Below are 24,235 nucleotides of genomic sequence, written 5' to 3'. Positions count from 1 at the left end.
CAAGGCTATAAGGTTTTGATCAACTTACACTAAAGCCATGATTTGTCAGAGTTCCCCAAAAACATCCTCAAATTTGATGATGTGCTAGGACTTACAGAATTAAAGTAAATGGTGGTTATGAAAGGATATAATTTAAAATCAGCAAAGAGAAAAGTCACATAGGATTAAAATCAGCAAAGAGAAAAGTCACATAGGATGAAGAGCAGGAAAAAACTAGATGTGAGCTTCCATTGGACTCACACAAACAGTGCTTAATTCTCCCAGCAACAATTTGTAAGAACACATGTGAACTGAGCCATGGAAGCTCACCTGAGCTTTGGGTCCAGAGTTTTTATTGAGGATCAGAAACAGCCACGGGAAACAAACAAACAAACAAACAAATGAAATATAGGCATGGAGTAACTATGTGATTTACCCTTACCTACTCAATTTCAAGCCCCTACAGAGGGCCCCTGGCAACAAAACAGTTTACCAAAAGTCACATTGTTAGCATAGACTATTTGGCATAGCTCAAAAAAGCTTTTATTATTTTTTAAGTTTACTTATTTATTTTTGAGAGAGAGAGAGTGAGTGAGCAGGGGAAGGGCAGAGAGAGAGGAGAGAGAATCCCAGGCAGGCCCCACACCATCAGCACAGAGCCCGACATGAGGCTCGAACTCAGGAACTGTGAGATCATGACCTGAGCTGAAATCAAGAGTCACTTAACCAACTGAACCACCCAGGTGTCCCTCAAAAAAAGCTTTTAAAGGGAGGATATTCTAAGGGCTCCCAGCTTATCTCACAGTAGCTGGCCACGGGCCATTCCTTTCTTTGGAAAGTGCAGAGTCTGTGTACTCCAGGTCTACTAAGATAATTTTTATTGTACCCAAGTGATATCCATGGAGGTGAATGGAATTATTTACTAACCTTTATGCTTTAGTGTATTTTGGTAGGTTATACATTATTTCTAACTTTCCAGCAAATTACTCATGCTCAGATTTCATTCCATAATGAAGTAATTCTGCACTACACAGGCAAGAACCAGAGTTAGAACTTACTTTGTAGTGAGAAGAATGTGAATTCCAAACTCACCTCTGCCACCTTATCTATGCATGTGTTTTATATATTTTTTCTAACTGAAACATAAATTACTGCAAATCATGCAAACAACATTCTAGTTTGTTTTTAACATGTATATATACCCATTTAACCATCACATTTTAACATGTATATATACCCGTTTAACCATTTTCCTAATCAAGAAAAACGTATTTCCTTCTAGTCATTACCAACTCACCCCTCCCTACCCTCAACAAAGGTAACCACTGTTCTTACCACTATTATGATAGATTCATTTTAATTAGATTCATATAAAAGAAGTTGATATGTGATTTTACATAATATTGTGTACATTTTTATCTGGCCTGTTTTGCTTAATTTCGCATTTGTGAGAATCATCTGTGTTTGTACTATTTTATCATTAGGTAATCTCCCATAATAAGAATAAATCCTATTTTATTTTGCTCTACTTTTTTTTTAACTAATCTCTATGCCCAAAATGGGGTTCAACTCATGACTCCAAGATCAAAAGTCACATGCTCTACTGACTGAGCCATCCAGGCACATCTGTCCTATTTTTTGATGGGCATTTGTGTCATTAACAGTTGGAGGCTTAAATAATGAGCCACCCAGGCACTCCTCTACCTTTTGATTCTTATGAGTAGTCCGCAAAGAATATTCATGTTCAAGTTTTTGTGTAGATATACATCTTCGTTTCTCTTCTATATGCCTACCAGTTGAATTGCTGTATCATATGGTAACTCCATTTTGAACATTTTGAAAAATTGCTAGACTGTTTTCCAAAGCAGTCACACTATTTTTAATTCCAATCAGCAGCATATGAGGGTTCTGATTTACCCACATCCCCCCAACACCTGTTAGTACCTGACTTTTTCTTTGTAGGTATCCTAGTAGGTATGAAGTAGTATCTCACTGTAGTATTTTACTCTGCTAAAATATATTTAAATAAGATTTAGTATATTAAACATTTTTAAGGTTAAAATTCAGTGGCATTAAATACACTTACATGGTTATGCAACCATCACCACCTATCTCCAGAACTTTCTCATCTTCTAAACTGAAACTCTGTACCGATAGTGACACTCTTTGATTCCCTTTTGGGTATGTTCTATAGTATCCTGTTTGTGGTTACCTTGGGAAGTATATATCCTAAAGTTATATAGCAATCTATTTTAAATTGACATCAACTTTGTTCACATACAAAAACTCTGCTTTTCAGTTCCACTTTCATTGACTTTAGATTAAGTCATGAGGTAACTTTTTTTTTAATTTTTTTTTTTAACGTTTATTTATTTTTGAGACAGAGAGAGACAGAGCATGAGCGGGAGAGGGTCTGAGAGAGAGGGAGACACAGATTCCGAAACATGCTCCAGGCTCCGAGCTGTCAGCACAGAGCCCGACGCGGGGCTCGAACCCACGGACCGCGAGATCATGACCTGAGCCGAAGTCGGACGCTTAACCGACTGAGCCACCCAAGCACCCCAACTTTTTTTTTTTTTTAATAGGCTCTATGCCCAACATGGGGCTTGAACTCATGACCATGAGATCAGGAGTTGGATGTTCCACCAACTGAGCCAGCCAGGTGTCCCATGAATTAACATTTTTATGTACTGTGTACCCATTAATGTATATATAACTTTTTTATTCATTTATCTTTTATATCTGTAGAAAACAAAAAGTGGAGTTAAACCAAAATTACAAAAATAATGGCTTTTATATTTTCCCTATGTATTTTCCTCTACGGGAGTTTTTTATATCTCCATATGGGTTTGAGTTACTGTCTGGCTTCCTTTCAACTTGAAAGTCTCCCTTTGGGATTTTTGTAGAGAATGTCTAGTGAAAATGAACTCTCAGTTTTCCTTTATCAGGGAAGTCTTAATTTCTCCCCCACTTTTTTTAACTTTTTTTTTTTTACTCCCCCCCCCCCCCATTTTCTAAAGGACAATTTTGCCACATATAAAGTTCTCAGTTGACAGTGTTTCTTTTAGCATTTTAACTTTTTTTTTTTTAAGTAATCTCTGTGGCCAACGTGGTGCTTGAATTTACGACCCCAAGATCAAGAGTCGCATGTTCTATGGACTGAGCCAGCTGATGCCCTTTTAGCATTTTAAATGAATCATCCCGTTGGAGCATCTGGGTGGCTCAGCTGGTTGAGTGTCTGACTATTGATATCACCTCAGGTCATGATCTCACAGTTTGTGAGATTGAGCCCTGCATTGGGCTCTGCAGTAACAGTGCAGAGCCTGATTAGGATTCCCTCTCCCTCTCTGCCCCTACCCACCTTGCACACACATGCTGTCTTTCAAAATAAATTAATAGGGGCACCTGTGTGGCTCAGTCAGTTGAGCATCTGACTTTAGCTCAAGTCATGATCTTGCAGTTCATGAGTTTGAACCTCACATGGGACTCTGCTGCCAGCACAGAGCCCAGTTCAGATCTTCTGTCTCCCTCTCTCTCTGTCCCTCAACCCCCCAGCACTTGCTCTTGCTCTCTCTCATTAAATTTTTTTAAAATAATTTTTTATTAAAAAAATTTTTTTAATGTTTATTTGTTTTTGACAGAGAGAGAGAGACAGCATGAGCAGGGGAGGGCAGAGAGAGAGGGAGAAACAGAGTCAGAAGTAGGCTCCAGGCCCTGAGCTGTCAGCACAAAGCCCGATGCTGGGCTTGAACTCACAGACCGCGAGATCATGACCTGAGCCAAAGTCGGACGCTCAACCTACTGAGCTGCCCAGGCACCCCTCTCATTAAATTTATTTATTTATTTTTTAAATGTTTATTTATTTTTGAGACAGAGAGAGACAGAGCATGAACGGGGGAGGGTCAGAGAGAGAGGGAGACACAGAATCCGAAGCAGGCTCCAGGCTCAGAGCTGTCAGCACAGAGCCCGACATGGGGCTTGAACTCACGGACTGTGAGATCATGACCTGAGCCGAGGTGAGTCGCAAAACCGACTGAGCCACCCAGGTGCCCCTGTTATGGTTTTTATATGCATTTCCCTGATCACGACTTTTGGCATATTTTTCCTCCACATGCTTATTGATATTTCTATATCTTCTTTGGAGAAATGTCTATTGAAATCTGTTACCAGATGTCTTTTTGTTCTTTAGTTGTGGGCATCTTTACATAATGTGGCTATTAAACCCTTATCAAATATATCATTTATAAATATTTTCTCCTATTCTGTAGATTGTGTTTTCAGTTTTACCGGGAATGTTCTTTGGAAATTTCAATTTTGATGAAGCCCAATTTTTCCATTTTTTTCTCCTTGTTTGTGCTTTTGGTGTGCTGAGAATCCTTTGCCAAATTTAAGGTCATGATGATTTACTCCTGTATTTTCTTCTATAGGTTTTATATTTGCATGCCTTACAGTTGGGTCATTGATCAGTTTTTAGTTCATCTTTGTATATATTGTGAGGAAAGGGTCTAATTTCATTCTTTTGTATGTAGCTATCCAGTTTTCCTATCATCATTTGTTAAAAAGACTGTCCTTTCTCCACTAAAAGGTCTTTGCACTCTTGTCAAAACTTATTTGACCAGAGAGGCGCCTGGGTGGCTCAGTAGGTTAAGCATCTGACTCCTGGGTTCCGCTCAGGTCATTATCTCACAGTTTGTGAGTTTGAGCCCCACATCAGGCTCTGTGCTGACAGCATGGAGCCTACTTGGGATCCTCTCCTTCTCTCTCTCTGCCCCTCCCTACTCGCTCTCTCTCAAAATAAAAAAGAAAAATCAATGGACCAGAGAGATACATGGATTTAATTTCCAATCAGTTCTATTCTGTTGATTGATATATAACCTTATGGGGCACCTGGTGGCTTAGTTGTGTCCGACTTGATTTTGGCTTGAGTCATGATCACAGGGCTGTGGGGATTGAGCCAAGCCCCGAATCGGCTCCATGCTGGGTGTGGGACCTGCTTGGGATTCTCTCTCTCCCTCTGCCCTTCTCCCCTGCCTGTGCTCTCTAAAAAAAAAAAAACAAAAAACAAAAAACAAAACAGTAGATACATCTAACCTTATGCCAGTGTCCAACTGCTTTGATTATTGTATATCTGTAACTTTTAGATTGGTAAATGTTAGTTTTTCAGGGTTTTTTTTTTTTTTCCCTAACTGATTTGGTTATTCTGAATTACTTGCAATTTCATATGAATTTAGAAGTCAGCATGTCAGTTTCTACAAAGAAGCCAGTTGGGACTCTGACAGGAGTTGCATAACATTTAGATCACTTTGGAGAATATCGTGATCTTATTATTGAGTAGCCTGGTTCATAAACATGGGATGATCTTCACTTAATTACCTTAAGTTCTTTCATTAGTATTTTGTATTTTTTAAAGTATACAGTTTGAATTTTTGTTAAATATTTTATTAATTTGGATACTATTATAAATGGAATTACTTATTTCAGATTGTTATTGCATATGTATAAAAATATTTTATTTTTGCATATTTATTTGCATCCTGCAATCTTGCTCCATTCTAATAGTGTTATAGTCAAATTTTTGGATTTTCTGTATATAAGGTCATGCCATCTATTAATGGAGATCATTTTCCTTCCTTCTTTCCACTATGGGTGCCTTTATTGATATTTCCTATTTGTCCCAGCTAGATCTGTAGAACAATGTTGATTAGAAGAGGCAATAAGGTATAGACTTGTCCTCTTCCAACATCAGGGGTAAGCATCACTAAATCTAATGGTAGCTGTCAATTTTATCCTGTGGAGATAGTTCCCTTCTATTCATACGTTCACTCTCTTTTGTCATGAAAGGGTGTTGGATTTTGTAAATGCTTTCTCTTCATGAATGAAGATGGTCATGTAGTTTATTTTTTATTTTTTTAAGTTTTATTTATTTTGAGAGAGAGAGAGAGAGAGAGAAAAACAGAGCACGTGAGTGAGGAAGAGGCAGAGAAAGAGGCAGAGAGAGAATCCCAAGCAGGCTCAGCACTGTCAGTGCAGAGCCTGAGGTAGGGCTTGAACCCATGAACGGTGAGATCATGACCTGAGCCAAAATCTAGAGTCAGACGCTTAATTGACTGAACCACCCATGTGCTCCTATTTTTTATTATTCCGATATGTTACATTAGATTAACCATCTAATTTTGAATTCCACGGATAAATCCCACTTGGTCAAGGTATATAATTCTTTTTATATGTTCCTAGATTCAGATTACTAGTGTTTTGTTTAGATTTTTTGTATCCATATTCATAAAAGGTATTAGTGATAGTTGCCCTTTTTTGTAATGTCTTTTTCTGATGTAGCTATCAGGTTAATTTTGGGTTCATAAAATTAGGAAGTTTTCCCTCCTTTTTACTTCAAGAGTTTGTAAAGAATTAGTATTCTGCTTGGTTTGGTAGACTTTAACTGTGAAGCTGTGCTGACCTAGGCTTTTCTTTATGGGTAGTTTTTAAAATAACTAATTCATTTACTTATTTGTTAGAATATTATTCAAATATTCTACCTCCATGAGTAGATTTGGAAGTTTGTGCCTTTGTATGAATTTATTCAATTCATCTGAGTTTTCTGATTTTTTTAAATGTTTATTTATTTTGAGAGAGAGATAGAGAGTGCATGAGCAGAGGAGAGGCAGAGGGAGAAAGAGAGATTGAGAGAGAGAGAGAGAGAGAGAGAGAGAGAGAGAGAGAAATCCCAAGCAGGCTCCATGCTGTCAGCACAGAGCCCTGACACGGGAGCCCAATCCCATGCACCATGAGATCATGACCTGAGTGGAAACCAAGAGTTGAACACTGAACCAGTTGAGCCACCCAGGCGCCCCATGGGCTTCCCGATTTCTGGTTGTACAATTGTCCATCCTATTCCTTTGTAATCAATTTTTATTTCTGTAAGGTTGGTAGTACTGTCCCCTCTTTCACTTATGATTGTGGTAATAGGAGTCTTCGTTCTCTCTGGTCATTCTTGATCATCTAAACATTTGTGAACTTTTAAAAACTTTTCATAGAACCAGGGGCGCCTGGGTGGCTAGGTTGGTTAAGCATCCGACTTTCGTCAGGTCACGATCTTGCGGTTTGTGGGTTCAAGCCCTGTGTCAGGCTCTGTGCTGACATCTGAGAGCCTGGAGCCTGCTTCAGATTCTGTGTCTTCCTCTCTCTCTGCCCCTCCCCCCCCCCCACTCAAAAATAAACATTTAAAAAAATTTTTAATAAAAAAACCCACTTTTCATAGAACCAGATTTTAGTTTCATTTATTTTTGGATATTTTTCATATATGATATGTTTACTCTTCTTTTTACAGTGACTTAAGGAGGGAGGTTAAATTTGACCTAGATATTTACTTTTAATTACAGGCACTTTAAACTTTAAAAGCTTTCCTCTAATCATTAATTGCATGTCATAAGTTTTGATATGTTGTCTTCATTTATTATTCACAAATTGTTTTCTAGTTTCCTTTTTCATTAAAAAAATTTTTTTTTAATGTTTTTTAATTTATTTTAGAGACAGAGAGCATGAGCAGGGGAGAGGCAGAGAGAGAGAGACACACACAGAATCTGAAGCAGGCTCCAGGCTCTGAGCTGTCAGCACAGGGCCCAATGCAGGGTTCAAACTCATGGACTGTGAGATCATGATCCGAACTGAAGTTGGACGCCCAACCGACTGAGACACCCAGGTGCCCTTCCTTTTTCATTTTTAATATATTGATTATTTAGGAGTGTTTTGTTTAAAAAAATTTTTTTAAGCTTTATCCATTTTTCAGAGACAGAGACAGAGCATGATGGGGGAGGTGCAGAGAGAGAGGGAGACACAGAATCCGAAGCAGGCTCCAGGCTGTGAGCTGTCAGCACAGAGCCCAGGCTCGAACTCACAGACAGTGAGATCATGACCTGAGCTTGAGTCGGACGCTTAACCTACTGAGCCACCCAGGCGCCCCTAGGAGTGTTTTGTTTAAATTCCATGTTTTTGAGTTTCCCATTTTTCCGTTATTTATTTCTAACTACATTATGGATAGACAAACTGTTTTTTATTGTTTTTTTTTTTAATTTATTAAGTTTTCTGTTCTAGCCTAGTATATAGTTTCTTGTGGAAAATATTCCATGTGCATTTGAAAACCTTTTTTCCTAATTGTTCTATCCATTATGAGCATGGGATATTGACGTCTGTGGCCACTTTTGCTGAATTGTCTTTCTCTATTTCTGTCAGTTAATTGTGAAAATATACATAACAGGATTTGCTATTTAATCATTTTACAGTATACAATTCAGTGATATTAAGTAAATCCACAATGTGCAACCTTTACCATCTAATTGCAGAATTTTTCATCATCCCGAAAGGGAAGTCTGTACCCCGTAAGTAATCACTCTTCACTGCCTCTCCCTCAACCCCTTGCAACAACGAATTTTTCAAAATCTAAAGTTTTATCTATTTTAGGTATTTCAAATAAATGGATTAATATTCATATAAATGGGACAACAATATAATAATTGAAAGGCATTTGTGTCTGGCCTCTTCCAGTTAGCATGTTTTCAAATTTCACATGATGTAACAGGTATCAGTAATTGTTTCCTTTTGATGGCTAATATTCCATTGTGTTGTGTTTTCTTTTATGGCCTAACATATGACCTATTCTAGACCATTTTTCATTTGTACTTGAGAATATGTATTCTGGTATTTGGTGTTGTTTTTGGTGTATGTCTGGGATATCCAATTGATTTATAGTGTTGCTGTACTCTCCTATTTCCAAATTATCTTTTGCCTAGTCTTTCTATCCATTATTGGAGTTGGTTTATTAAAGTCTCAAACTATATTGTAGAACTTTCTATTCCTCCCCTCAATCCTGTCAATTGTTGCTTCATATATTTTGGGCTTTAAGGCATATATATTTATAGTAGTTGTATTTTCTTGGTGGGCTGACCCCTTTTATTGACATAGAAGATGTTCCTTTGTCTCTTGTCTCTTCTAAGCCTATTTGGTCTCATGTAGGCTTCCAACTCTTTGAGGACTACTGGTATGCAACACATTTTTATATCCTATTTTCAACCTATTTATATGTTTGGATTTGTCATCAGTTTGTTGTAGACTGACTACAGTTGCACTGTATTTTCTAGCCATTCTGCCAATCTCTGCATTTTAGTTGAAGATTCTAATACATTTGCATGTAAAGTTATAACTGAGGAGGACTTTTCTACTTGTTTTCTATATATACTGTGTCTTCTATGTTTTTTTTTTAATTTTCTAATGTTTATTTATTTTTGAGAGAGAGAGAGAGCGAGGGAGGGACAGAGAGAGAGGGAGACACAGAATCCAAAGCAGGCTCCAGGCTCTGAGCTGTCAGCAGAGCCCAATGTGGGGCTCGAACCCATGGGCTGTGAGATCATGACCTGAGCTGAAATTGGATGCTTAACTGACTAAGCCATCCAGGTGCCCCTCTTCTGTGCTTTTCTGTCCCTAATTAATGACTTCCTTTCTGTTCCACTGACTTTTTTTTGTAGTTTACCATTTGACTCCTTTTATATGTCCTATTCATTATACAATTTAATCATTTTATTAGCATTTATCCTGTAGATTTCAATTAAAAATTTGCATTTGTGATGAACTAGTTTGAAATAAAACTAACTTTATTCAGGGGTCCCAAAATCACTCTCCGGTTCAGTGATTTTCTAGAAGGACTCACAAAAGTAAAAAAAAAAATTTGGGGCATCTGGGTGGCTCAGTTAAATGTCCCAATTCTTGATGTCAGCTCAGGTCATGATCTCATGATTTGTGGGATAGAGACCTTCAGGGGGCTCTGCGCTAAAAGCATGGAGCCTGCTTGGGATTCTCTCCCTTTCTCGGCCTACCCCCCCCCCCCAATTTCTCTTTCTCTCTCAAAATAAACATTTTTTTGCATGAGTTTTTTCTTTTTAAAAAGGTTTATTTTTGAGAGAGAGAGAGTGAGTGCATGAGCAGGGAGGGGCAGAAAGAGAGGGAGACAGAAGATACCACAAAGGCTCTGTGCTGACAATAGAGAGACTGATGTGGGGCTCAAACTCATGAGCTGTGAGATCATGACTAGAGCTGAAGTTGGACACTTAACCAGCTGAGCCACCCAGGTGCCCAATAAACAACCCTTTTTTTAAAAAGTCAGAAAAACTGTTGTACTCAGTTTTTGCCCCCCCCCCCCCCCGCCAGTGACAGGATACAGATTAAAATCATTACATGCCAGGTAATCTACCAGGAGCTAGTAAAGGACCTTCACTTTTGTTTGGAATAGGCAAAGCTTTAAACATTTCAGACCCGCTGAGTCAAACCTTCACTGTACGCCTATTTAGCTTTAATAGAAAAACTTTGCCCCTGTAACTGCTCAAGTTCTCCCTTTTAAAGTTGCTTTTGTCCTAGATTATATCTTTATACAGTGTACCCTTTAAATAGGTTTATAATTATGTTTTATGCAGGTCTTTAAACGTATTACAAAAAAGGAGGAACAACAAACAAAAAAATGCAATTCTATTGGGTTATATATTTTTGCCTTTTAGTTGCCTTCACCACTGTTCTTAATTCATTTAGTTTTAATGAGATATAATTGACATACAATTACTTCTGGTATACATGATTTAATATATGTATATATTACAAAATGATTACTGAAATAAATTTAGTTAACATCCATCACCTTCTTCTGTTAACTTTTTTCCTTCTGATGAGAACTTTTAAGATTTAACATCTTAGCCACTTTCATACATACGCTGCATCATTAAGTATAATTACTATGCTGTACATTAATATCCCCTTGACTTACTTTATAACTGGGAATTTGTACCTTCCTTGACCACTTTCACCCATTTCGCCCACCCACTCTTCCACTTACCCCACACCGATGGAAGCTACCAATGTGTTGTATTTGTGAGGTATTTTGTTTTTAAATCTAATTCCAGATATAAGTGAGATCATTCAGTATTTGTCTTTCTCTGACTTACTTCCCCTAGCATAATCCTCTCAAGGTCAATTCATGTAGTTGCAAATGGCAGGATTTCCTTAGTTTTTTATGGCAAAATAACATTCCATTGTGTATACACACCAAATTTTCTTTAACATTCCACCCATCAATGAACATTTAGTTGTTTCCATGCCTTGTGTATTGTAAATAATGTTGCAGTGAACCTAGAGTGTGCAGAAATCTTTTTGAGAGATTTCATTTCCTTCAGATAAATATCCAGAGGTGGAATTGCTAGATCATACAATAGTTCTATGTTTATTAAGGAACCTCCATAGTGTTTTCCATAACTGCTGCACCCATTTACATTCTCAATAGTGTAGGTTTCCCTTTCCTCCACAACTTTCCAACACTTGTTACTCCTTTTCTTTTTGATAATAGTCATTCTAACAGGTGTAAATCAGTATCTCATTGTGGTTTTGATTTGCATTTCTCTGATGATTAATGATATGGAGCACCATTTCATTTATTTGTTTGCCTCTTGTATTTTGGGAGAAAATATGTATTCAGATCCTCTGCCCGTATTTTAATTGGATTGTGTCTTTTTTTATACTGAGTTGTAGGAATCCTTTATATATTTTGGGTATTTAACCCCTTATGAGATAAATGATTTGCAAATATTTTTAATGGTTGATCCAGAGCTTCCAGTATATAATGTGTACAGCTTCCAGTGTACAGCTTCCAGTATATACTAAATTCCAATGAGATATAGAAATGTTGTCTTTTAAAAAGCAGAACAAAAGAAATCTTATATACATATATAGCATTTGTTATATTAATTTTATTTATCTTTTTTTTTTTAAGTAACCTCTGCACCCAATGGGGGGCTTGAGCTCATGATCCCAAGCTCAAGAGTCACATGCTCTGCCAGCTCAGCCAGCCAGGTGCCCCTTATTGTTTTTGATTTTCTACATTTGATGCTGTGGATTCAAAGTACCATCTGTATTCAGTTACTTACCCAGTATAGCTTTGCTACCCACCTCCTTTGTTTTATAGAAGTACAAATTATACTTTTATTTTTATTTTTTCCTTTCTTATTTATTTTTAATTTACATCCAAATTAGTTAGCAGATAGTGCAACAATGATTTCAGGAGTAGATTCCTTAATGCCCCTTACCCATTTAGCCCATCCCCCCTCCCAAAACCCCTCCAATAACCCTCTGTTTGTTCTCCATATTTAAGAGTCTCTTATGGTTTTTCCCCCCTCCCTGCTTTTATATTATTTTTGCTCCCTTCCCTTATGTTCATCTGTTTTGTACCTTAAAGTCCTCATATGAGTGAAGTCATATGATTTTTGTCTTTCTCTGACTAATTTCACTTAGCATAATGCCCTCCAGTTCCATCCATGTAGTTGCAAAAGGCAAGATTTCATTCTTTTTGATTGCCGAGTAATACTCCATTATATATGTATATATATGTATGTACATATATGTATATACGTGTATATATATATACATGTATATATGTGTGTGTGTATATACATATACACACATATACATATATGTATATGTATATGTGTGTATATACATACATATATACATATATATGTATATACACACATATATATACACATACCAAATCTTCCTTATCCATTCATCCATCGATGGGCATTTGGGTTCTTTCCGTACTTTGGCTATTGTTGAAAGTGCTGCTATAAACATGGGGGTGCCTCTGCCCCTTCAAAACAGCACAACTGTATCCCTTGGATAAATACCTAGTAGTGTAATTGCTGGGTCATATGGTAGTTCTATGTTTAATTTTTTGAGGAACCTCCATATTGTTTTCCAGAGTGGCTGCACCAGCTTGCATTCCCACCAGCAGTGCAAAAGAGAGATATTCTTTCTCCACATCCTCACCAACATCTGCTGTTGCCTGAGTTGTTAATATTAGCCATTCTGACAGGTGGTATCTCATTGTGGTTCTGATTTGTATTTCCCTGATGATGAATGATGTTGAGCATTTTTTCACGTGTTGATCAGCCATCTGGATGTCTTCTTTGGAGAAGTGTCTATACGTGTCTTTTGCCCATTTCTTCACTGGATTATTTGTGTTTTGGGTATTGAGTTTGGTAGGTTCTTTAAAGATTTTGGATACTAACCCTTTATCTGATATGTCATTTGCAAATATCTTCTCCCATTCCGTTGGTTACCTTTTAGTTTTGCTGACAGTTTCCTTCCCTGTGCAGAAGCTTTTTATTTTGATGAGGTCCCAGTAGTTCATTTTTGCTTTTGCTTCCCTTGCCTCCAGAGACATGTTGAGTCAAAAGTTGCTGCGGCCAAGGTCAAAGAGGTTTTTGCCTGATTTCTCCTTGAGGATTTTGATGGCTTCCTGTCTTACATTTAGGTCTTTCATCCATTTTGAGTTTATTTTTGTGTATGGTGTAAGAAAGTGGTCCAGGTTAATTCTTCTGCATGTCGCTGTCCAGTTTTCCCAGCACCACTTGCTGAAGAGAGTGTCTTTATTCCAGTGGATATTCTTTCCTGCTTTGTCAAAGATTAGTTGGCCATATGTTTGTAGGTCCATTTCTGGGTTCTCTATTCTGTTCCATTGATCTGAGTGTCAGTTCTTGTGCCAGTATCATACTGTCTTGATGATTACAGCTTTGTAATACAGTTTGAAGTCCGGGATTGTGACGCCTCCTGCTTTGGCTTTCTTTTTCAAGATTGCTTTGGCTATTTGGGACCTTTTCTGATTCTATACAAATTTTAGGATTGTTTGTTCTAGCTCGGTGAAGAATGCTGATGTTATTTCGATAGAGATTGCATTGAATATGTATGTAGATTGCTTTGGGTAGTATTGACATTTTAACAATATTTGTTCTTCCTATCCAGGAGCATGGAATCTTTTTCCATTTTTTTGTGTCTTCTTCAATTTCTGTCATAAGCTTTCTATAGTTTTCAGCATATAGATTTTTCACCTCTTTGGTTAGATTTATTCCTAGGTATTTTATGGCTTTTGGTGCAACTGTAAATGGGATTGATTCCTTGATTTCTGTTTCGTTTGCTTCATTGTTGGTGTATAGGAATGTAACTGATTTCTGTACATTGATTTTATATCCTGCAACTCTGCTGACTTCATGAATCAGTTCTAGCATTTTTTTTGTGGAATCTTTAGGGTTTTCCATATACAGTATCATGTCATCTGCAAAGAGTGAAAGTTTGACCTCCTCCTGGCCAATTTGGATGCCTTTTATTTCCTTGTGTTGTCTGAGTGCTTAAGCTAAGACTTCCAATACTATGTTGAATAATGGCGAGAGTGGACATCCCTGTCTTGTTACTGACCTTAGGAGGAAAGCTCTCAGTTTTTCCCCAATGGGGGTGATATCAGTGTTGGGTCTTTCATATATGGCTTTTATGACCTCGAAGTATGATCCTTCTATCCCTACTTTCTTGAGGGTTTTTATCAAGAAAGGATGCTGTATTTTGTCAAATGCTTTCTCTGCATCTATTGAGAGGATCATATGGTTCTTGTCCTTTCTTTTAGTGATGTGATGAATCATGTTAATTGTTTTGCGGATATTGAACCAGCCCTGCATCCCAGGTATAAATCCCACTTGGTCACGGTGAATAATTTTTTTTTAATGTATTGTTGGATCTGGTTGGCTAATATCTTGTTGAGGATTTTTGCACCCATGTTCATTAGGGAAATCGGTCTATAGTTATCCTTTTAGTGGGGTTTTGTCTGGTTTTGGAATCAAGGTAATGCTGGATTCAGCACTGACAAATTTGGAAGTTTTCCTTCCATTTCTATTTTTTGGAACAGCTTCAAGAGAATAGGTGTTAACTCTTCCTTAAATGTTTGGTAAAATTACCCTGGAAAGCCATCTGGCCCTGGACTCTTGGTTTTGGGAGATTTTTGATTACTAAGTCGATTTCTGGTTATGGATTATGGGTCTGTTCAAATTTTCTATGTCTTCCTGTTTCAGTTTTGGTAGTTTATATGTTTCTAGGTGTTTGTCCATTTCTTCCGGATTGCCCATTTTACTGGTGTATAATTGCTCATACTATTCTCTTATTATTGTTTTTATTTCTGCTGCGTTGGTTGTGATCTCTCCTCTTTCATTCTTGATTTTATTTATTTGGGTCCTTTCCTTTTTCTTTTTGATCATACTGGCTAGGGGTTTATCAATTTTTGTTAATTCTTTCAAAGAACCAGTTTCTGGTTTCATTGATCTGTTCTTCTGTTTTTTGGTTTTGATAGCATTGAGTTCTGCTCTAATCTTTATTAGTTCCTGTCTTCTGCTGGTTTTGGGTTTTATTTGCTATTCTTTTTCCAGCTCTTTAAGGTGTAAAGTTAGGTTGTGTATCTGAGATCTTTCTTCCTTCTTTAGGAAGGCCTGGATTGCTATATACTTTCCTCTTATGACCACCTTTGCTGTGTCACCTGGTTTTGGGCTGTTGTGTTATCATTTTCATTGGCTTTCATGTACTTTTTAATTTCCTCTTTAACTTCTTAGTTAGCCCATTCATTCTTTAGTAGGATGTTCTTTAGTCTCCAAGTATTTGTTATCTTTCCAAAGTTTTTCTTGTGGTTGATTTCGAGTTTCATAGCATTGTGGTCTGAAATATGCACAGTATGATCTTGATCTTTTTGTACTTTTTGAGGCTGATTTGTGTCCCAGTATGTGATCTATTCTGGAGAACGTTCCATGTGCACTGGAGAAGAATGTGTGTTCCTGTGCTTTAGGATGAAATGTTCTGAATCTATCTCTTAAGTCTATCTGGTCCAGTGTGTCATTCAAAGCCATTGTTTCCTTGTTGATTTTCTGTTTAGATGATCTGTCCATTGTTGTAAGTGGGATGTTGCAAGTCCCCTACTATTATGGTATTATTATCAAGGAGTTTATGTTTGTGATTGATTTATATATTTGGGTGCTCCCACATTTGGAGCATAAACGTTTACAAGTGTTAGGTCTTGGTGTATAGACCCCTTAATTATATAATGCCCTTCTTCATCTCTTGTTTTAGTCTTTATTTTAAAGTGTAGATTGTCTGATGTAAGTATAGCTACTCCGGCTTTCTTTTGGCGACCATTAGGATGATAGATGGTTCTCCATCCCCTTACTTTCAATTTGCAGGTGTCTTTAGGTCTAGAGTGGGTCTCTCATAAACAGCATATAGATGGATCTTGTTTTCTTATCTATTCTGTTACCCTATGTCTTTTGATTGGAGCACTTAGTCCATTGATGTTTAGAGTTGAGTACTGAAAGATATGAGTTTATTGCCATTATGTTGCCTGTAGAGTTGGAGTTTCTGGTGGTGTTCTCTGGTCCTTTCTAGTCTTTGTTGCTTTTGGTGTTTTGTTTCGTTTTTGTTTTTTTGTCTTGTCTTCCCTCAGTACCCCTTAAAATTTCTTACAGGGTTGGTTTAGTAGTCATGAACTCTTAATTTTTGTTTGGGAAACTTTTTATCTCTCCTTCTGTTTTGAATGACAGCCTTGGTGGATAAAGAATTCTTGGCTGCATATTTTATGATTCAGCACATTGAATATATCCTGCCACTCCTTTCTGGTCTGTGAAGTTACTGTGGATAGGTCTGCTACAAACCTGATCTGTCTTCCCTTCCCTTGTAAGTTGAGGACTTTTTTCCCTTGCTGCTTTCATGATTCTTTCCTTGCCTGAGTATTTTGTGAATTTGACTATGATATGCCTTGTTGACAGTCGGTTTTTGTTGAATCAAATGGGAGTCCTCTGTGCTCCCTGGATTTTGGTATCTGTGTCTTTCCCCAGGTTGGGAAAGTTTTCCGCTAGGATTTGCTCACATAACCCTTCTACCCCCTTTTTCTCTCTTCATCTTCTGGGACTCCTATGACTCTGATGTTGTTCCTTTTTAATGAGTCATTGATTTCTCTAATTCTTAAATTGTGCTCTTTTGCCTTAGTCTCCCTCTTTTTTTCTGCTTCATTAGTCTCCATAAGTTCGTCCTCTATATTGCCGATTTGCTGCTCTGCCTCATCCATCCTTGCCATTGTGGCATCCATTCGAGATTGCAGCTCAGTTATAACATTTTTTATTTCGTCCTGACTAGCTTTTATTTCTTTTATCTCCGCAGAAAGGGATTCTAATCTATTTTCAACCCCAGCTAGTATTCTTATTATCGCGATTCTAAATTCTGGTTCAGACATCTTCCTTGTATCTGTGTTAAGTCCCTGGCTGTTATTTCTTCCTGCTGTTTCTTTTGGGGTGAATTCCTGCATTTCATCATTTTGAAGGAAGAAACAGAATAAGGGGAAAAATATTAAAATAAAAATATTAAAAGCAACACACAAAAAATCAAATAAATTATGCTATGATCTTAGGTCTATTTTGGTCTGCTTGTTGAAAGGTGCTTGACAGATTAGAGAAAGAAGGGAAAGACGAAAAAAAAGAAAAAGTAAAAGGAAAATGTTTGAAAATTTGAAAAATGAATACAATGAAATATAATAAAGTGAGATGATAGAAGTAAAATAAAATTTTAAAAGTTTACAAAAGTAAATATAGTAGAAAAAATTAAAGAAAAATGTTAAAAATTGACAATGAAAATAAATTTCTTTCTGTATTCACAAAAAGAAAAAAAAGTTGAATAGATGGACCAGCGAAAAGACTGAAATACGATTGAAATTACATCATTTTCCCCTAGAAGTCAAACTATGAAGCACTTTATAGTCTGTAAACTGAGCAGGCGGAGAGACTTGTGGTGTTCTTTAAGAGCCAGGTTGGTCCAGTTGGGCAGGGCTTAGTGTAATGGCTCCGTTCTCCACTAGATGGCACTGCTTAGCTTACTGGGGTGGATTGTTTTGGCACTTAGAGGTGTGTATGCACATGCGCAGGAGAGGTGAAGATGGCACCACCCAGATACCCACTCTCTAGTATCGGAACTCTGTTCTCCCCGATCAGCAATTGTGCATCCGTCCTTTGTCTTCAGCTTCCATCCACTCCCTAGTTTTACATTGTCCATGACCAAGCTGTCAGGTTGCCAGGCTGTACCTCCCCTTCTGCGTTTTTTCTCAGTTGTGGCTGTGTTTCCCCTCACTTCTGAGAGACTGTGGCTTTGACCTGCGCAGACCTGGGGGAGACTGTGGCTGGGTGCCAGCCCATCCCAGAAAAAGTTCACATGATCTTGTAGCAGCATTTCAGGGATATGGAAAATCACAACACACATCTGGCACCAGGCTTCACCCTTAACGTCCTTGTTCCAGCACCAGTGAATGTGGTTGTTCTCTGGTTCAGGTTGTGTAGATTGTTGTGTTACTTCTCCAATCAGTTTTTACGTGTGCAAGATGGTTTAGTGTTGATATGGCTGTATTTCATGGATACGAAATGCAAAAAAAACTTCCATGTTGTTCTGCCATCTTGGCCCCTCCCCAATTATACTTTTATATATTGTAGGCCTAATAAAACATGTTATTTCATATAGTTGATATTTAAATCAGTTAACTAAGAGAGAAAAAATATACATGTATACTGTCTTTGATTATCAAATAATTACCTTTCCTGGTGCTCTTTATCTTTTCTTTTTAAAAAAATTTTGTTTTTAAATGTTCATTTATTTTTGAGAGAGAGAGGAGAGAGGGAGCATGAGCTGGGGATGGGCAGAGAAAGGGGAGACACAGAATCTAACGCTGGCTCCAGGCTCTGAGCTGAGCCTGATGCGAGGCTCAAACTCCCAAACTGTGAGATCATGACCTGAGCTGAAACTGGACACTTAACCCACTGAGCCACCCAGTCACCCCTCTTTATCTTTTCATGTGGATATATATTACTGCCTCGAATCATTTGCTTTCTCCTTGAAGAACTCCCTTCAGTATTAAGATAGGTCTGCTAGCAATTAATTCTCCCAGTTTCTATTTCATCTTCACTTTCAAAAAATAGTTTTGCTTATTATAGCATTCCTGGTTGAAGTTTTTGAGTCTTGGTTTACATTCTGGTCTCTGTTATTTCTGAGGAGAGGTCATTAATTATTCTTACTGGGGCTCACTTGTAAGTAACAACTCATTTTCTTCTTGCTGCTTTCATATTTCTCTTTCAGCGGGCACCTGGCTGGCTTAGTCGGTAGATCAAGAGGGGCTCTTGTCTCAGGGTCATGAGTTCAAATGCCACATTGGGCCTAGAGCTGACTTAAAAAACAAAACAAAACAACAAAAAAACAACAACCAAACAAATTTCTCTTTCACATTTCACCGTTTTTACCATGTTGTGTCTATTTGTAGATCTCTGTGCCTTGATCCTGCTGGGTGTGTTGAGCTTCCTGGATGTAAAAAATGTAACTTTGAGAACTTTTCATTGTTATTGGACAATGTTAAAATGATCCTTTTCTCTCTTCTCATACACCCATTATATATGCAGGTATGCTTGCATCCAGGTTTTCTAAGTCTCTTTTCCATTTGTTTTTCCTGTTAGATTGCACAATATTTATCTTTTAAGTTTGCCAGTATTTTCTTCTGCCAGTTTATATCTAATATTGAGTTGCTCTAGTGAAATTTTCATTTCATATTACAATACTTTTCAAGTGTAGGATTCCCATGTGGTATTAAATAGCTTTTCTTTATTGATATTGATGTGACACTGTGACCATACCTTTATGTAAGTATAGGTTCTTTTGTTTATCTGAATATATTTATGGCTACTTTGAAGTCTTTGTTAAATTTGGTGTTCTTGCAGGCAGTTTCTGTTTTGTTGATGGGCCATTTTCCTATTACTTTGGACTTTTTCTTGATAGAAAGTAGAAATTTTAGATAATTGTAACATATCTGGTATTTTTGTCTGTTTCCCCTACTAGTGCTCCCCACCACCAGACTTGTTATTTGCTTGTTTTCTTTAGTGACTAGCTAGTTTAAGTGCAATCTGTCTTCCCCAGCCCACACTGAAAATCTGTGATATTGCTCCTTTAGGGTACAGCCTTGATTATTACCACAGTCACCCTTGGATGACAGTGGTTTCCACAGGTCTGTCTTTTGAGTATCTCCCAGCCGTTAAGCTGCAGAAATCGTGATTTCTGCTTTCAACAATGCTGTGAAGTATATATTGCCTCACAGACCAATGTAATCAAGTCAGTATCTGGGATTTGTTCTGACAAAAGGAACAGCTCTGTAAGTGTCTAATTCTTTCTGGGAAACTAGCCAGCCTGTAGTTCATATATCTCCAGCGAATCTTTGAATCTTCTCCTAATAGTCTTTTAGTAAAACCTCACTGTTTTTGAGAATGTCCTTAGGCTTGAACTTTTCTACAGTTACAGATGAGGTCATTTCCTATGGAGACACATATGGAACTCTCTTGTCTGTGGCCAGCTTCTCCCTCTGGACAAAATCACCAAGCCACAGACCTTGTTCTTGGGTTAGGGACAGTGGCATGCTTCTCTCTGAGTCACACTTCTGCTTTTAGGAGCTGGGTGCTTTGTAGGTGGGGAGAGGGTGAGTGCAGCAGCCAGAGGTTTCAGTTTGCCAAGATCTGTTGGCATGGAAATCCTACCCCAAGATTCAAGACAGACAACTGGAACCCCAGTATTCTCACCAGGGCCACACCCAAGGTACATATTACATTTTGTGTTTGGAAGCAAACAGAAGAAAATCTATGTCCCTTAGCTGCATTTCCCTGAGCACTGGGTAGCTGAGGGCAGGATGAGAAACGTTGGTATCCTGCTCTTCCCAGGAAGACAGCCACCTGACTGGGAACACAGGTTGACAATTGGTGAGGAAGCCTGTGTCCTTGATTGTACCAATTTGGAATGGAGTATCTTTCTCACTAAGATGTGATGAACAAGGAAGGGTGCAGGTTTGGTTCAGATACTGCAGACTCTCAGCTTATAAGTTTTGGTAGATTTTCCTGAACAAATGTTTCTTTATTTGCTATATATTTTTATATATAATTTTCATTAGTTTTGACAGGGAGCATGTCATCGGAGCTCCTCATGCTGTCATGGCAGAAATGGAATTCCCGGACCAATTCCTTACAGTTCTAAGCATGGACCATGTAAGTTGCTGAATCTGTCTCCTTTGTGAACATTTCCTTTTTCTGAATCTTCGTACCAAATAGGGCCTGCCCCACATTCCCATAGTTTTTCACTTTCTAGTGAGAGTTGGAACCAAACATAACAGTATAACTCGTGTGCCTATCTATTCTCCAAATAATTCTCAACATTCTTATTTGTTAAGTCTTTTGTTAACAGCAACTATAGAGTAGAAATGGAATACCTAGATGGAGGAATTTACCATACTTTTTCATATTCTTGGATAAAGATCAGATGTATCCATTTGATTACATATGGGAAAATTCTGTACTTCTGGAGACTGGAGTTTCCAGGTAGACTGGATTTGATTTTCACTGATCTCCATCATACATAGATGATTGTAGACTCCCAGAATTGAAGAACACCTTATCCACTGTAAATGTCTAAATACAATTAAGCCTGATATTTTTTCACCAAGTAAGACTATTCTGTAGCCACTAAAAAGTACTTATTAAATGGTTTGTCATTAGAAGCAAAAGTTCTGATCATATCATGTTAAATAATACTTAACACAGTGTTGAACTTAGGGCTGCAAGAAATTATAAATTAGTGTTCACATCCCATTTTCTAAGTTAGATACTTTTCCTTTACAGAGAAACAATATAGAAACTCACCTTTATTAATTCATGCAGCTCATTTTATTTCCAGACATGCTTAACATGCTTATGGAATTAAGAAATTCCATAATATGCAGGAAGATATTCTCTGAGTCAAATAGATTCTTTAAAGATATGTAGATAGTCCTGTTTGGGAGCGCTAATTTCCTTACTCCCATACCATAACATTCTACCCACCCTTGCCTACTAGTTTACTAACTGGCTTACCATAATGCAATTCTTTTTCTCAAAAATATTTCATTTATATATGGTTTTTTGTTTCAGGAATTGGTGACTTTCAGGGATGTGGTCATCAGCTTCTCTCAAGAGGAATGGGAATATCTGGATTCAGCTCAGAGGGACTTATATTGGGATGTGATGATGGAGAACTATAGCAACTTGGTCTCACTGGGTAAATTTATCTGCTTCATATAATTTAGAATATGCTCTATTCTATCAGCTGCTCTATTCTATCATAGAGTTGCTTGTCAGTAAACCCAAGACTATCTTTTGAAAGAAAATGGGTACATCTCTTTGTTTCCAAAGGCATGGGTTGAACATTGTGTTGGAGATGACACCTCCATGAAGCACATCCATCATTCTTCATGTTTGTATTCTCTCAGTCCCTTCATATTTCTACTTTCCCTGATACCCAGGGAGTTTATTTTGAATTTTAGAACACATATAGTATATCCTTTGAGAGAGCTATTGTACTGTGATTAAAGTCAGCATTGCTATAAATGCTTTGTTATTATCACACCTTCTTGAAGAACAGCTAAGAAACCATGTCCTGAGTCATTACAATTATTAGAAGAATCTGTGTAATTTATATCTTAGATGGATAAACAGAATTTATGTTCATTGCCTGCCATATGCATTATATTATACCTGTTTTGTGGTTGAAGAACTTTGCATTTAACATTGTCAGTATTATAGCAAGGATCTTTTAATGTTTTAGAAAGCTACTTGTTTTCCTGTCAGATTACATAGTTCTTGCCATGTACCAGGCCCTATTCTAAGGAATTTTAATATATGGGCTCTTTTAATTTCTAAATAACCTGATGACATGAATAGTACTTGTATTATTTTGCTAAGACAAAGAGTATTTAGGCAGTTATCCCAAGGTTATACAGCTTATTAGTGTCAAAAGCAGGTAAATCCTTACTTTTTGTGTGACTAACGACCTCCATAGGTTTTAATATGTAATAGAGTTGACCCTTCAACAACAGAGGTTTGAACTATGTTGGTGTACTTCTGTGTGAACTTTTTGATGAAGGTAATAGAATACTGTAAATGTATTTTCTCTTATGATTTTCTTAACATTTTCTTTATGAATACAGAATATAATACATACAATATATAAACTATGTGTTAGCTATTTGTTATTGGAAAGGCTTCCAGTCAATAGTAGGCTATTAATAGTTAAGTTTGGGAGGAGTCAAAGTTATATGAGGATTTTTGATTGTGCAGGGCACGGGGGCCCTAACCCTGGTTTCACCGGTCAACTGCATTTTCAATGTGATCATTCTCTGAAAATTGTTTTAATTTCAATTACATTTCCACATTTGGTGGTCTTTTCTTTCATTTTTTAATGTTTCTTTATTTTTGAGAGAGAGCGTGAGCAGGGAAGGGGCAGAGAGAGAGGGAAACACAGAATCCAAAGCAGGCTGTGGGCTCTGAGCTGTCAGCATGGAGCCCGACACAGGGCTTGAACTCACAAACTGTGAGATCGTGACCTGAGATGAAGTCAGACACTGAACCAGCTGAGCCACCCAGGTGCCCCATCGTTTCATTTCTAGGTAGAACGGCTTTTTGATTTACTGATACTGGCATTCATTTATGATTTTACTATCCTAATCCAATAATGACTGTATTATTATACCTTTGTTACATGTAACATAATTCAGTCACAGGAAATTATTTCTGCCCTGTATTATGTAATGTTTATCATTCACTTTGGATTTTCCTCAGGTTTATCCTCTCATCTGATTGCCAGTCTCCAGCCAATGTCCAACAGATCCTCTGTTACAAAGTGCCTTCCACTCTTGCCCACCTGTACCACCTTTTCCACATCATTCTGTTAGCTTATTCCCCTTTTCAGAATTGTATAAGCCTTATATGGTATGATATATACCTACTATAGTATCAAAAATATTCTGATACTGCTGTGCAGAATATAACATCGTTGGTTCTGAGTATAGGAAAATGGAAAGGAATACCTGGGAAAGAGCATGAAGGAAAACATTTAAATATAGATTAGGATTTCTGTAGGATAGATGAGTGATAATGAAAAAGCTAACGAAGGGGCACCTGGTTGGCTCAGTCTATTAGGCATCCAACTTCAGCTCGGGTCATGATCTCACGGTTCATGAGTTTGAGCCCCATGTCGGGCTCTGCGCTGTCAATGCAGAGCTTAGAGCCTGTTTCGGATTCTGTGTCTCCCTCTCTCTCTCTCTACCCTCCCTCCCTTGCTCGTGCTCTGTCTCTCTCTCTCTAAGATAAACATTTTAAAAATTTAGAAAAAGCTAATGAAGAAAAGTAAATAAAATTCCTCATTTCTATTGACACATGAAGAATATCATCGTTCTGCATAGCAGGGAATTAACAGCAGTGATGGAGACAGTGCAAGTAGAGTCAATTAGAAAACATTCATAAACACTGTGTGTGTGTGTGTGTCTGTG

At 37.6% G+C, this 24,235-nt stretch overlaps 1 protein-coding gene across 6 annotated transcripts in view; it reads left to right on the top strand.

Annotated features, from left to right (window-relative positions):
- Window positions 1–24,235, top strand: part of ZNF260 (zinc finger protein 260) — a 72,742-nt gene that overhangs the window by 8,976 nt on the left and 39,531 nt on the right. For 5 of the 6 annotated variants that reach the window (XM_042969016.1, XM_042969012.1, XM_007096835.3 and 2 more), the window contains 2 exons: window positions 20,828–20,921; window positions 21,840–21,966. In XM_042969016.1, coding sequence (XP_042824950.1) covers window positions 20,868–20,921; window positions 21,840–21,966 — 181 coding nt within the window. In that variant the 5' untranslated portion in view covers window positions 20,828–20,867. Of the gene's footprint in view, window positions 1–7,640; window positions 7,676–20,827; window positions 20,922–21,839; window positions 21,967–24,235 lie in introns of those variants that run through there. The other variant, XM_015544112.2, reaches the window with a different exon arrangement.

This window comes from Panthera tigris, chromosome E2 (genome assembly GCF_018350195.1).
Source record: "Panthera tigris isolate Pti1 chromosome E2, P.tigris_Pti1_mat1.1, whole genome shotgun sequence".
In the NCBI taxonomy this organism is placed as follows: domain Eukaryota; kingdom Metazoa; phylum Chordata; class Mammalia; order Carnivora; family Felidae; genus Panthera; species Panthera tigris.
This window is presented reverse-complemented; position numbering and strand designations above follow the sequence as displayed.